This window comes from Molothrus ater, chromosome 1, assembly GCF_012460135.2.
Source record: "Molothrus ater isolate BHLD 08-10-18 breed brown headed cowbird chromosome 1, BPBGC_Mater_1.1, whole genome shotgun sequence".
Taxonomy (NCBI): Eukaryota; Metazoa; Chordata; class Aves; order Passeriformes; family Icteridae; genus Molothrus; species Molothrus ater.
In genome coordinates this window covers 44,682,189-44,694,825 of record NC_050478.2, presented here as the reverse complement: position 1 = coordinate 44,694,825, position 12,637 = coordinate 44,682,189, and the positions used below count along the sequence as shown (strand labels likewise).

Sequence of the window (12,637 nt, the reverse complement as noted above, 5' to 3'; positions counted from 1 at the left end):
GAAAGAAAATATGTAAAGTGTATGCGGATCCAGACCCATCTCTCAGAGTTTTAAATCTTCCAGGAAGCCTTGATGTTTCAACATCCAGAAATGGAATTTAACATGGAAGACACAAGAAAAGAGTGCAAATTTTTCTTCTGCACAGTTTTTATGTTATTCCATTTCTCTTTGCTGTGAAAAGAGTAACCAACACTTTTAGCAAACAGAAAAAAGTTCTAAATCTCAGCAACAGGCAAGGCATGAGGAAGGTTAGGAGTTTATTTTTCTTCCTTCTCCTCAACTGTTCATCCTGTGCTTTGGACAGCCCCTTCACCCATAGCACAGGAACAAAACCAGATCCCAGCCACAAGACACAACAGCAGTTCACCCTCTCCCAGGGCAAGTGCTTTGGACAGTGTTATTGGACAAGCCCACAGCCAGGGCAGACTTCTGTCAAAATTTAGACTAGAGATCCATTAAGAGTGTTCACTCTGTACATCTGACCAAGAGGAACTCGAGAAAAGGAACCTCTGAATGAAATATGAAAGAAAGGAGACAGGCATAAACAAGCTGGATGCACAGGCATCTTCATCCAGCTTGCAAACTGCCAATGGGTAGGTGGAACGATTTGAGATCAACTCCATTTTAGACAAATAAAGACATATTGAAGGAAATTTTTTCAGTTCCTCTACATGTAAGACTTCCCTACTGTGAGAGGAAGAACGAACAAGAGTTCAGGAAGAATGAAACAGGAAATAGGTAAGAATTTCTTAGCTACAGTATCAGAGGGATGACTTGCTAGGCATCTGCCCACTCTGCCCCAGATCTGTGCTCTCGCGCACATTTACAAACACTGAAAATGATCAGTTAATATTAGTATAGAAGCATGAGCCCTACAGAAGCACTAAGTTTAATAAAAATAGTGCATATACTTACACTGAAAAAGAAAATGGGAAAAACCTTTCAGATGACAGATATTGCCTGCAATTTCCTACTGAATTTGCACTGATATTAAACAAATCCACTTTACTTAACAAAGACACCTCCATTTGGAGTTTCAAACTCAATTCTTAATTTCATAAGGGTGCCTCATAAGTTTTTTCCCCTCTCTTGTATACCAAAAGATTTTAAAAGGCTGAATTACGATCATGCAACTGTAAGCACAACACCAGAGTGCAAGACAGCGAGGTAACCATGATGCTGGCACAGGGTCTGCTATCAAAGTGTGCTGGGGAGCCTCAGGAACAAGTCTGTGCTTCCCAGTCCAACTCTGTGGAGTTAAATGCGGGACTTTCCTAAGACCCATGCTTTGGAGCTCTGTATATGCTTACCTCCTGAGGGACAGGTGCATGTGCTAAAGCCCAAAACAGGAGTTCTTAAATATATCCCAAATTCCTTGGCCACACCATATAACCTCGTAAAAAGGGATTGCATTACCTGAAATAAGCTCTGGTTTTGTGAAATGTCTTGAGGTAACACAGACCTTCAACATTTCCCCCAAAGCAGGGGAAGGTCACTACTCCCATATTTGATAACATAACAAGCAGTACAAATATCTTCTGAAAAGGGATTTTTAAACATACACACTTTATTCAGCAAAAACATAAGAAAGATCCTTGTGATGTACTTTTCAAACATTTTTCCAGTCAGCCCATGGCACCAAGTTCTAGGATAATCTATTTCTGCCTAGTTTTGCCTTCTCATTGAAGGAGAACCACTAAAGCAGACCCCATTCTCCTGCAGTTTCCAGTCTCTTCTGTCACACAAGCTCCCAGCCAGGACTTTGAGGTTAACTGCTATGCCTTAAGTCCCAGCCCGCAAGACAACTTTCTTGCAACTCAGTAATTTCTATCAAAAAGAGATGCTGTAACACCTGGACCAAGTCATTCAGGAGCTGGCTGCCCTTTCACATCCTTGCTAAATCTTCTCTGTGTTACCCTGCACCTCTTAAAATTTCTCTAAATAAGTTAAAAGAGATAAGAAAGTAAGTGAGAGGGCACAAAACAGCCTCAGAGCACAATACTTTGTGTTGGCTGTGGACAGTGGAAGTTATAACTGGCTTACACACAGCAATGATGGCTTAGTTACTACTAACAAGTTTCCTAATAGTAAACACTGGAATAACTTGGTCAGGAAAGACTGGAGTTTTCATCACAAGGAATCTTGAAGGCTAGGTTAAAGAAACACACTGAGAATATTTAAGATACAAATGATGTTGCCTTAGGGTAGAGAGACATAGGGCTAGATCATCTCTTACAAACCTTTCATCATGTGTTATCCATTAAAATGTTGTCACCTTCTCAGCTTGTACAGTAACAGCATCACCTCCTTCAGAGCACACTGCAAACCACAGGATTATCCTTCTTCTGTAGTTCTCATTTCTGAACACCTGACACACATCTGTCAGGTGGATAGTGCTTCCTGTCCAGGCAGAGGATTATTTCTAGTCACTCCTCCAGGTATTCAAACTGTGCAAACAAAAATTAGTATTTCATCCAAAAAACTGCAAAAGAAAACAACAGGCACTGTGGAACTCCCAAAGAGCAGCAGATTGGAGAGCTGTCTGCACCAGAGAATTACAAAAGGCACAGTGAGTCTAAAGGAGGACAAGGTCAAGTCTCAGTGCTGTCATTCAGGGACTAGAAAATGTTGACTAACACTTAGTAAGATAGTTAAATTATGAAAGAGTCTCATACATAAGTTAAGAAATAGAATTCAACTATATAGCACACAGTCAGTTCTTGTTCTTCTATTTGCTCATTCATCCCAAATAGCCACATTTAAAGGCTTTCATTCATGCATAAACAGGATTATAGACTAAGTTTACAAACTCCACTCCAGAGCTGAAAATAAAATAAATCTGTGGTAAGCTGAGCCACTACAGCTACTCTATGGGTAGATTTCAAAGGGCATCCCCCTACAGAATTGCAAGAATCTGCCTACCTTCCAGAGGGGATTAGTGTAAAACTTCTGGTTTTTATGAACTAATTCCAACCAAATACCGTACTTGCACTGTCTGCCAAAATGAGAGAATATTGTGCTCATTACTCAGCTCCTGTGCAAGCAACGCACTTGCAAATTCCAAGGAGATGCACCAGGAAAGATTAGAGGACCCACAGTTTTAGCATTAGGAATATTCCTTCTTGCCAGGCCTTCAGGAGGCAGCTGCCTCCACCAGAGGGACCATCCTGCTGAACTCCAGCACTTGGAATAGTTCATACAACTACACCACACATACCAGCCAGGAGTCTGACAATGCTTTCACACCTTGCCTTTCAAAAACAAATTGAAACTAGGCCCACCAGTGCCTTGCCCACTGGGTCAAAGTCAGCCAGGTAACTCCCTATGATCCCTCTTCTGGTACTCATTTTCCCTCAGTCAGAAGGTTTAATTCTGATTACATCTCCACTTTGGACATGGCTGAACTACATTTGAGGACAGGTTAAAATAACTGACCTGCCTGAGGCTGCAAAAGAGGAAATGCCACACTGTCCTGTTTTGTATCACACTCAATCCCAGCAGGACTCCATGCCCAGGCTAGGAAACCGAAGGTAAGTCCCAGGCATGTGGTGTGGGCACAGTGCCCCAGTGTGGGCACAGGCAGGGCAGAACACTCAGCTGCAGCACCTGCAGACACATCCTTGGTAAAGCAGCAGCAACTGGCAACAGGTTTCTCCTGCTAGAGCTCTATTCTGAAGGTCCTTTTTCACAGGGACCTCCTTTCTGAATACTCAAATAATATCTCCAGCAGTGTTTCCATGTAGGTAGAAGAGGATTAGGAATCAGGGCCACAACTTTCAGCTCTTTTCTGTGGACAGGAGACCACTTCACTAAAAGCAGTAAATAGGCAAGTATGCTAAAGAAGCTATCTAGAGCCCTACTTGAAAAACTTTAAACCCATTCTTTCCACGTTGTTATTGTTATTCTTAGAACTAATCAGATGCATGTTTATAATTCTTGATGCAAAGCCCTTCTGCTGGTACTATTACATAATTTTCATGGTGAAAAGCGAAGTCTCACAGATCACACTACGTTTTCACAAGTATGACATAAAGATGTTAGAGTGAGAACCTAACTTAGACGGTTCCACTGCCCTCACAGCACTAACTGCCATACAAATAAAAATATTTCCAGCTGTAACAGCACTGAGCTTAAAAAATACATGAATAGTACTGCCATTTTGCACACTCCAAGCCACAAAACCCATCAGTTAAAAACTGATTCTGTTTCATCCTTTACTTTCAAGGCCTAGTTCTGAGGTAATTAATACTTGATAATTAATTGCATGCAGAGCATATTCCAGGTGCACCATAGGGATGGTGCCAAGAAAGAAAAAAATCTGTGGTCAGAGCAGACCATTCCAAGAATCAATCTTGTCTGGGTACAGAACACACAGCCCTCAGACCCTGGAACTGACATTTGAGGTCCGAATTTAAGAGCAGAACCGCTCTATCCTGGATAAGCCACATTTGTCTCCTTTGAAAGCCCATCAAACATGCCAAACATGCAGCAGACATGAAGTGGGTGGTGCTCTTTTACACCCTCTTCTCCAGTGATAGTATTGGTCCTCATCAGAAGAAATAGCCAGCATCTTGCACTGGCCATCTCAGAAAAGGGTGACACCTCCAGTATATGGTCAGCTCATCATAGCTGCTTCATTTTTCTTTGAACAGATCTTCATAACAGAGAAAACAAACAAGACATTAACAAGAATAACTCCTTATCCACAGAGACTTTACAATCTCATTTCTCTCTTAATATAAATGCTCATAATTCTCTCATCCTTTTTTTCCTTCTTAAACACACAGAGGAAGAACTTAATCTTTAAAGAACCATTTTAATAATTTTAGACAAAAATCAAAGGAAGAAATCACAGATTATGAAAATGCTTGATTTGATAATCTTCGATTGTTTAAATTGCATGACTGACACCAAAATCACAAGAATCAAAAAGAAGATTCTGTCTGCAGAAAGTCAAATGTACTGATGGAGTTTGTGCATCTTTGCAAATATCAGTCACTTACAAAGACCACCAGTTTACTGAAACAAAACAATTTACTTGAATTAATGACTAAAAGAGAAATAAAATTCTTTAACTTAAAGCATTCCACTTCCAAGGTGCTGGCCTAGGAAAAGCAGGTACACCATGACCAATAGGGGAAAAAAAGAAATAAAACAAACAAACAAACCAGAAAAAACCCAACTCAAACAAAAAAAAAATAAAGAAAAATATTCGTCATTTTAAAACCACATTCTTCAGGCAGGTTAGTCAGAGGTTGTGGTTCCATCAAAGCAGCCTAAATTTCACTTGTCTTTGTACTTATCAATTTACTTTAAGTCTTCAGAGATAGCAACAGGGAAGCAGTAAATTGGCTTTCCAAGAGGGGACAGATGAGACTCCATGTTACTGCTGTTCGGACCAGCTGGCATTTGAATGCTCTCTCTTCCACAGTCTTTCTCACTGGTCCTATAAGAAATCAACTGAAATTTTCTGAAAGTCACTTGCATTAAAAAATGAGGTCCACTCAATGCTGGCAGTAAGCCAAATGAAACTAAAATGATGTTGATACTCTAATAAAGTGATTAGAGAAGCTAAAGGGTCTTGTCTATTGGCAGCTCTGACTTACCAGTCCACTTAAGTGAAACCAGCAAGGTAGTGGGGGCTGCACAACTTTTGTGGCTCCTCTCTCCAGTTGCAAAACATGGTGAAAAATAAAAGCATAGGAAGGTTACTGCAGTATAAGCAGAGTACAAGAACTACATTTTTACTAGGCTGATTAAAACATTACCTTCCAGTTGAGTTCAATTTCACAGTCCAAGGCAAATTTCAAAGCTCCAGCTTTTATTTTTAAAAAGAAATTCAATATTTAACTGAGAGATTTAAAAAAATGTATGTCTTTGAAGGATTTAAGAAGTTGCCTCACCTAAACAACTTCCCTTTTTCTAAGACCCTGTGTTACACAGTATGGTTTTAGGGAAAGAGAAGCAAAGGACCGAGAAGCAAATACTTGAATCATTATAGATGCCTCGTCCACATCTCTCTAACAAAGAGTGGGGGTTTATCAGTTTCATGCAGTAGGGTTGCATTGATATTAGGTTCATCTACAAATTCTATGTCGCACGCCTGGGCGCTGCAAGGAGAGCACTCCAGCTCCAACACTGTTATGTTGTTCGGCGCCGAGGCAACAAGAACATTCCTTGGAACATAAAGGGTCAGCTGAGGACCACGGGCTGGCCAGTAGCGACCAAGATTAAAGCCATTGATCCAAATTTGCCCCTGTTAAGAGAGAAAGAAAAAATAACAACATTTTAATAATCTGTCAGAGGTGAAATGACAAAATTGGCTTAAGCATAACATTCTTGATATAGTAACTGAACTCCCTCCACGTTTCAGTTTGATTGAACACAAGGATAGAAAATCTTGTCTAGACACATGAAATTCAGATCTCTCTTTGACTTGTAATAGCTTGGCCGACAAAAGTACTTGTGAAACCACACTGCAATAAAGTACTGATGTAGTTACACACAACCATTAAAAGCCTTGGGATCTCCTAGTATTATTTTAAGTACAATGAAATTGTGGCATACAAATTTTTAAAACTGCTTTTTATACTTGAGGTGGTCAGAACCACTAGCTCAAAATATTGTACTAACATCATAAATACCTTCAATTCAAAAGATTAAAATAAATGGGCAAGGAAAAAAGTAAAAAGTCAAAACACTAATTTATCTATAGACACACTGAAGTGACATAAATGCAGATTTTTCCAAAAGTCCAAAAATTGGCAGGCTGCAGAATGTTTAGTAAAACTGTAACCTGACTCCTACTGAGTTGAGCTGAGTCTTGGTTCTCAAGCAAGACAGAGGGAGGATATACTGCTGATTTGCATAAATAATTTGGTTTTACTCCTCCAAAGTGTCCTTTCACTGTATATCAAATAAGAGTTTAGTGTCAAGAAAAGGGACGGAAACAGATAACTGCATCCCTGTTTCTCCCTCTTGCATTGGCCTTTGGTAATCAAAACATAGAGGAAAACCAGACTCATGGCATGGATGTACACTGATAAACATAATAAAATTGTCTGAATCAGTGGAAAGTAGGACTTTTACTGCATTCAGTGATTTCTAAAGTTGCCTGGGATAGCTGAAATCAGAATATTTTAACACAATTTACAGAAGCACAAATGTAACATAACAAGTATTGCTGGTTCAAGCTGCTTTAGTGGTATTTTTCTAGTGTTTCTTTTTTCAGGTATTTATGAAAATAAATTTTATGAACTCACAAGAGAAACTTTTTAAGGAGTTAGTAACATGCAAATACAGCTGAATTATTTCACATCTGTATCCACTTCCGTGGTATAAGATTCTATCTTGCTCTGTTCTGCCAAGGTGTTAATAAACCTTGACCTCAAACACTTCCTTTTAAAATCAAGTTTATCTTTACTCAAACACACTACTTTCTGTAGTAGGTTTAGAAGAAAACATGGCATGAATGCAAGGTCCCCACACACAAGATGGATGAGTGAATGTACCCACTAGACTGTGGCCCTCCTCTCACAGAGAATGACAGTAATCTGTGGGAAGTAGGTGTTTAGTGTGGGAATCAAATGCACTAGAGTTCTGATGCAGGAGATATGATCAGACAGGTCTCTGTTTCTGATCTGAATCAGTCACTGGCTGTAACTCCTTTTTCCAGTAAAGCTAAGAAATCAAATTTCTCAACTTCAAACTGTCTTTATTAACACTGCAGTTTCTAAAGACTCCATACTCAGGAATTTGTATGCCCCAAACAAGCAAATTATGACATTATACCTACTAATAAATATGCCCTAGACAAAATAAAAGAGGGAAGAACTTCATCTTCACCAGCAAGATTTCCATTAGCAGGGACAGCAATTATAGTCCATGATTCCACAGAAAACAAGAACAGTTCTGACTCCAAATCCTCTTTTCTTTTGAGGAAAAAAAAGGTCCAGTAAATCTAAATATTCACTCAGTGGCATGTATACTTAAGGGCATGGTGATTCCTCATGTGAGGGTGGAGTAAGTTTTATTAATACTAAAGGGTTTAAAAAGCACTGAAGGCAAGCAAGCTACAACACAGATTAACACTGTTAATACTGTACCTTTCCTTCCAGGCTGTCCCTCATGCTATATTCCTTGCCTTTGCAAAGGCAGAACCCATCATTAGGACTTTAAGTTTTCTTGGTAAGTGCTGCTTCTGTGGTTTTTCAACTACTCAGACAGGTGAATTTTAACTCCTGTTAAGAATCCCACTCCACACTTAAGTAATTTACACAGTGCCATGCAAGGAACTAAGGCCCACATACAGTGACTGGAATTTATATGCATCTACCTTAAAGGCATTTGCTCATTTGTAAAGTTATCTGAAAGTCTCAGATTCCAGGTATCTTACTTAAAACTCTCATCCAATACATATAAAGCTTGAAGGATAAATTCAACAGCCAAACTTAAGTTCATCTGGAATCTCTCCCCAGGACTGCTTTACAGGGTATGCAAACTACATAAAACAGAGATTTCCATAGATCAGAGTAAAAGATTTCCACCAGTACCTAAGAATTCTTGGACAACCTTGCCATTTTAAATATGCCAGTTTCCAACTGGCATGTGTGGCCACCTCACTTCCTGAAGAAGATTTATGACTGATAGGGTCACAGAATTTACTAAAAAAGGTCTAAGATTCCAGTTGCCATGAAAAAAAGCTATTTTTTTTCAATTTTATTCAGTGATTGTGTGACATGCACTATGCAGGAACAGGGACTAAGACAGACTTCCTCATCTAAGCTCAGTGTCAGCAACACCAAGAACATGCAATGAATCACAGCCTTCTGCCTATTGTGAAGTGCTTTAACCACTACAATACTGGCAGTGGAGACAGACCAGAAGCAGCTCTTTCTCCTACTTTATTTTAATAGCAGTAAATTAATTGTTTCAGAAAAGAACAATTTTGCTACCTAACACTGCCACAGGCATTTCCCTAAAGCCTGGACTTAAACACTTAGGCTTCCAAGAGAGTAGCACTTCAGTGCACACACACTGCTCCCTGTGCCTCCCACCGGGAACAGCTGAGCTGCTCCTCACCCATGCTGCATGCTGGTGGCTTCAGACATGGCACTATGAAAACACACTCCTTCCTGCTCTAGTTACACTCCAACACTGTGAGAAATTCCCATTGGCAAAGATCTGCCCACAAGCTTCTCACAGCAGTGCTCCCTCATCCATTCAGTCCAGCTACAGGTAACCTTCCCCATGCATTAGATCTATATCTGTGGCACACCACCAGCCACAGAGTCCAACACTCTTTATGCTTTGCACCAGGATCCATAGTTCCCAACACAGCACCTCAAATATGATCCAAAGAAAAAAAAACCCTGCACAACCAAATGCAACACTTCTAAACAGCTTGACAGTTAATCTTTCTCACTGTTGAAAAACTTGGGTGGATTGGTTCAGTTGTTTTGGTTTGGGGTTTTTTTTGTGATGCTCCACTTTCTACATCAACACTATGTATCTTTTGAATATGTTTCCCTTTTCTTAATGTTTCATCCCCAGATTTACTGAAAGCAAAGAATCAATTTCTTAGTAATTTAAATAAATTTGACACATCCACCTCTATGACCAACTTCTACCCATCTAGGAGAGGTGGACTTTGATTGTCCATAGAAGTTTCAGTAGCTTTCTAAGTGGACTTTGAGGTTTTTACAGCAAAAAATGTGTACCTTTGTCCAACCAGGAAAACTGACATAGGTGTCTTGTGGCAAGTCTGGAATCCCTCCAGGAATTGAAAGAGTACCGGTGTAAAATGTAGGTACTTCGTAACTCAGTGCTTTGACAGCAGATGTCTTCTGGTTATGAAGGGGATAAATAATGTCATAGTTCACTGCTCCATCTATGTCTAGAGGATAGATTTCCCATCCAACAAGTATATCTTGAGCAAGAGTTAAATTTGAAACTAGACCCTAGGAGGAAGAAAAAAGAAATAACACAAAAATACAATTAGCTGATGTTATTGAAGTTATTTGCGTGTAATTATAAATCAGTCACAAATAAAAACTGAATCAAAGTAACAGCTGGCTCCCAATCTGTGTACAAAAAACACAAGCATCTGGTCTTCACCAAGTTATAAGCTTTGCTTAAAAATAAAGGGCTTCATTTATTCTCTGTGAAAGATTTGTTCCTCTTCAGAGTTACAGGCTTTCATTGATACACAAGAGTTTTTTCAAATTATTTTCCTGTAACTGGAAAAATTTCTGCTTTGCTTTTACATGGACATGATTCCAAAACCTGAGGCTTAATAAAAAGGAGAAGCAACATTAAATGTCATTAAGCCTGAGATACCATCACTTGGTAACACTGAGTCACTAACCCAAGACATTAAACTTGCGTAATAGCAGAGAAAGTGGTATTTACTTCCCACAAATCTTCTCCAGACAAGATACAGTACAATAAAATCAATGCACATGCCCAATTCAGTGAAATGCTTTCAGCTTACAGCCAGCTTCAAGCCCATGGAATCCCATCTCATTTCTATGGGACCATGTACACAGTGGTTCACAGCACACTGGGGTGCTTGCACACCGAATGTCAAAGCAACGTAAGGTCATCATTTAAGAAGGATGAAAAGAACATGAAGTTACTCCTGCACACACCCTAACTCTGTTACAGTAATGGTTCCTAAAGCAGTGTTTCAGTGCAATGCTGGTGCAATACAAGTTATGTTGCAAACATCACATGTCAAACAGGAACAAGCAAACCACAGTTTCCATGGCTTTGGAGAGCTGATACTATGTCGTGTGTCTGCTGTGATATCTCCTAAGCATTGCACTGTCTCCGAAAAGTTCACCACCTGTATGAGCACTAAGTGGTTTTCTCTTCCTTTACCTAAGGTCCACTACAGAACAGGAGCTTATTTTGCTTATGTCAAAATAAAATATCTGCAAGTGTCAAAAGTTAAGTGACAAAACTTCTCTATACAACCTAGACTCTATTCTCTCTAGCAATCAATTGAAGTAATGCAACATAACTTTAGCCTGAACTTTCTAACCTGCCTCCCTAAGCTCATCCGTAGGCACTATCAAGAGAGTGATTTTTCAAATTACATTAAGTACCTACTAAACATTCTTACTTAGGTCTGCATAAGAATACACATTCAATGATCCTTATCTGGAGAAAATTTATAGAAAGTAAATACAACTTTCTCTGCTATTGTACAAGTTAATGTCTTGGGCTAGTGACTCAGTGTACCAAGATGTGGATATAAATTTTCTGAGTAAAACTGAGATATAGGTGCCAGTGCATGTGAAAAGACACATAAAATAACAAAAACCACACTCTTCCTTCCTTTTTGTCCTTTAACGACGTGACTTAGATCAACAGGATGTTTGAAAACCAAAATCCTTTTCAAGATTTTCATCCCAAAAGCTAGATGCCTAGTTCCATCTCAAGCTCAAAAAAGTGATGAAACTCCAGCCAAACAAAACCCTGAAAACCTATCCTCTTTGTTAAAAAATGCAAGGCTTCACAACACAGGAATCTCCTCCCCTAACTGATTTTCAAAACCACACAGGTTTTTAAAACCCAAGGTATAATTACACCCAGTTTTCAAAATCAATGTGAAGGAGAGCATGAGGGATGGAGTCTACAGAAAGAAGCAATGCACATAGTCCAAAGCTACTGAAGGAAGGCTGCCTTTTCTACTCAGAAAGATCCTGCTTTTAGAGGATTATTTTCCCTATGGACATGTCTCTTAAACCTGCTTTCACTCTTATATGGTTAAAAGGTATAAGTGTGAATTTCGGCTCAACCACAGCAACTGAGCACCTCCTTAATCGAACCTCTAAACCCCTACTCTCTTTCCTTAATTTAAAACTAAGCATATAGGTTTCCTTATCATCTGGCCTGTTAATAAATAAATAAATAAATAAATTAATTAATTAATTAATAAAAGCAGTGTCTCTGCTGCCTCAAAATGAAGACGAAACACTGGGGTACCAGCTTCCTTCCCCTGCCACTCAGATAAAGGAAAAGTACCTTGAAGAGACAGTATGAACACAGTTAGCACTACTGCTACCTACTGCATCCTAATAATATCAAAAATCAAGAAAAAGGAATGCTGTGAACTGTACACGAACATAATACAAGACTCACCTCTAAAGCACTCCTGTCTTTTATTGACTGTTACGCAGCACTGGGGATCCCATTAAGTCTAAAACCAGAAAAGTTTACTTTTTGCCCCTGCCCTTCCTAGGGCTACATTAGTGGTACCTCCATGGTATGGGGTTTACATGGCAAGAGTTTGTTAGCAAGGGGATTTGCAGTGGGGACTCTTCTGAGAAGATGCCAATGGCTGCCCCATGTTAGACAAAGACAGTTCCAGCTGACTCTGGAACAGACCCACTGCTGAGCCCATCAGTGATTCTGAGAGCAACTCTTTGATGACATATTTAAGAATAAATTGAGTTCCGCAAGTTGAGTTTGTTTTGACCATGACAGTAATTTCTGAGTGATCCCCTTGTCCTTATCTTGAACCACAAACTCTTCATTGTGTTTTCTCCCCCTCTCCTGTTGGTGGAGGACGAGTGACAGAACGAGCACAGCCAAGGCCAACCCACCACAGCCTCTCATGCATGGAGGTGAC

The 12,637-nt window shown here is 39.6% G+C and overlaps 1 protein-coding gene across 1 annotated transcript in view; it reads right to left on the bottom strand.

Annotated features, from left to right (window-relative positions):
• Positions 1–4,608: 4,608 nt before the first annotated feature.
• GLB1 (galactosidase beta 1) overlaps positions 4,609–12,637 on the bottom strand; it is a 41,662-nt gene continuing 33,633 nt past the window's right edge. Inside the window, exons 15-16 of the mRNA XM_036406253.2 lie at positions 9,720–9,959; positions 4,609–6,256 (exon numbers count right to left, since the gene is read on the bottom strand). Of these exons, the coding sequence (XP_036262146.1) occupies positions 5,996–6,256; positions 9,720–9,959 (501 nt within the window). The 3' untranslated portion in view covers positions 4,609–5,995. The remainder of the gene's footprint in view (positions 6,257–9,719; positions 9,960–12,637) is intronic.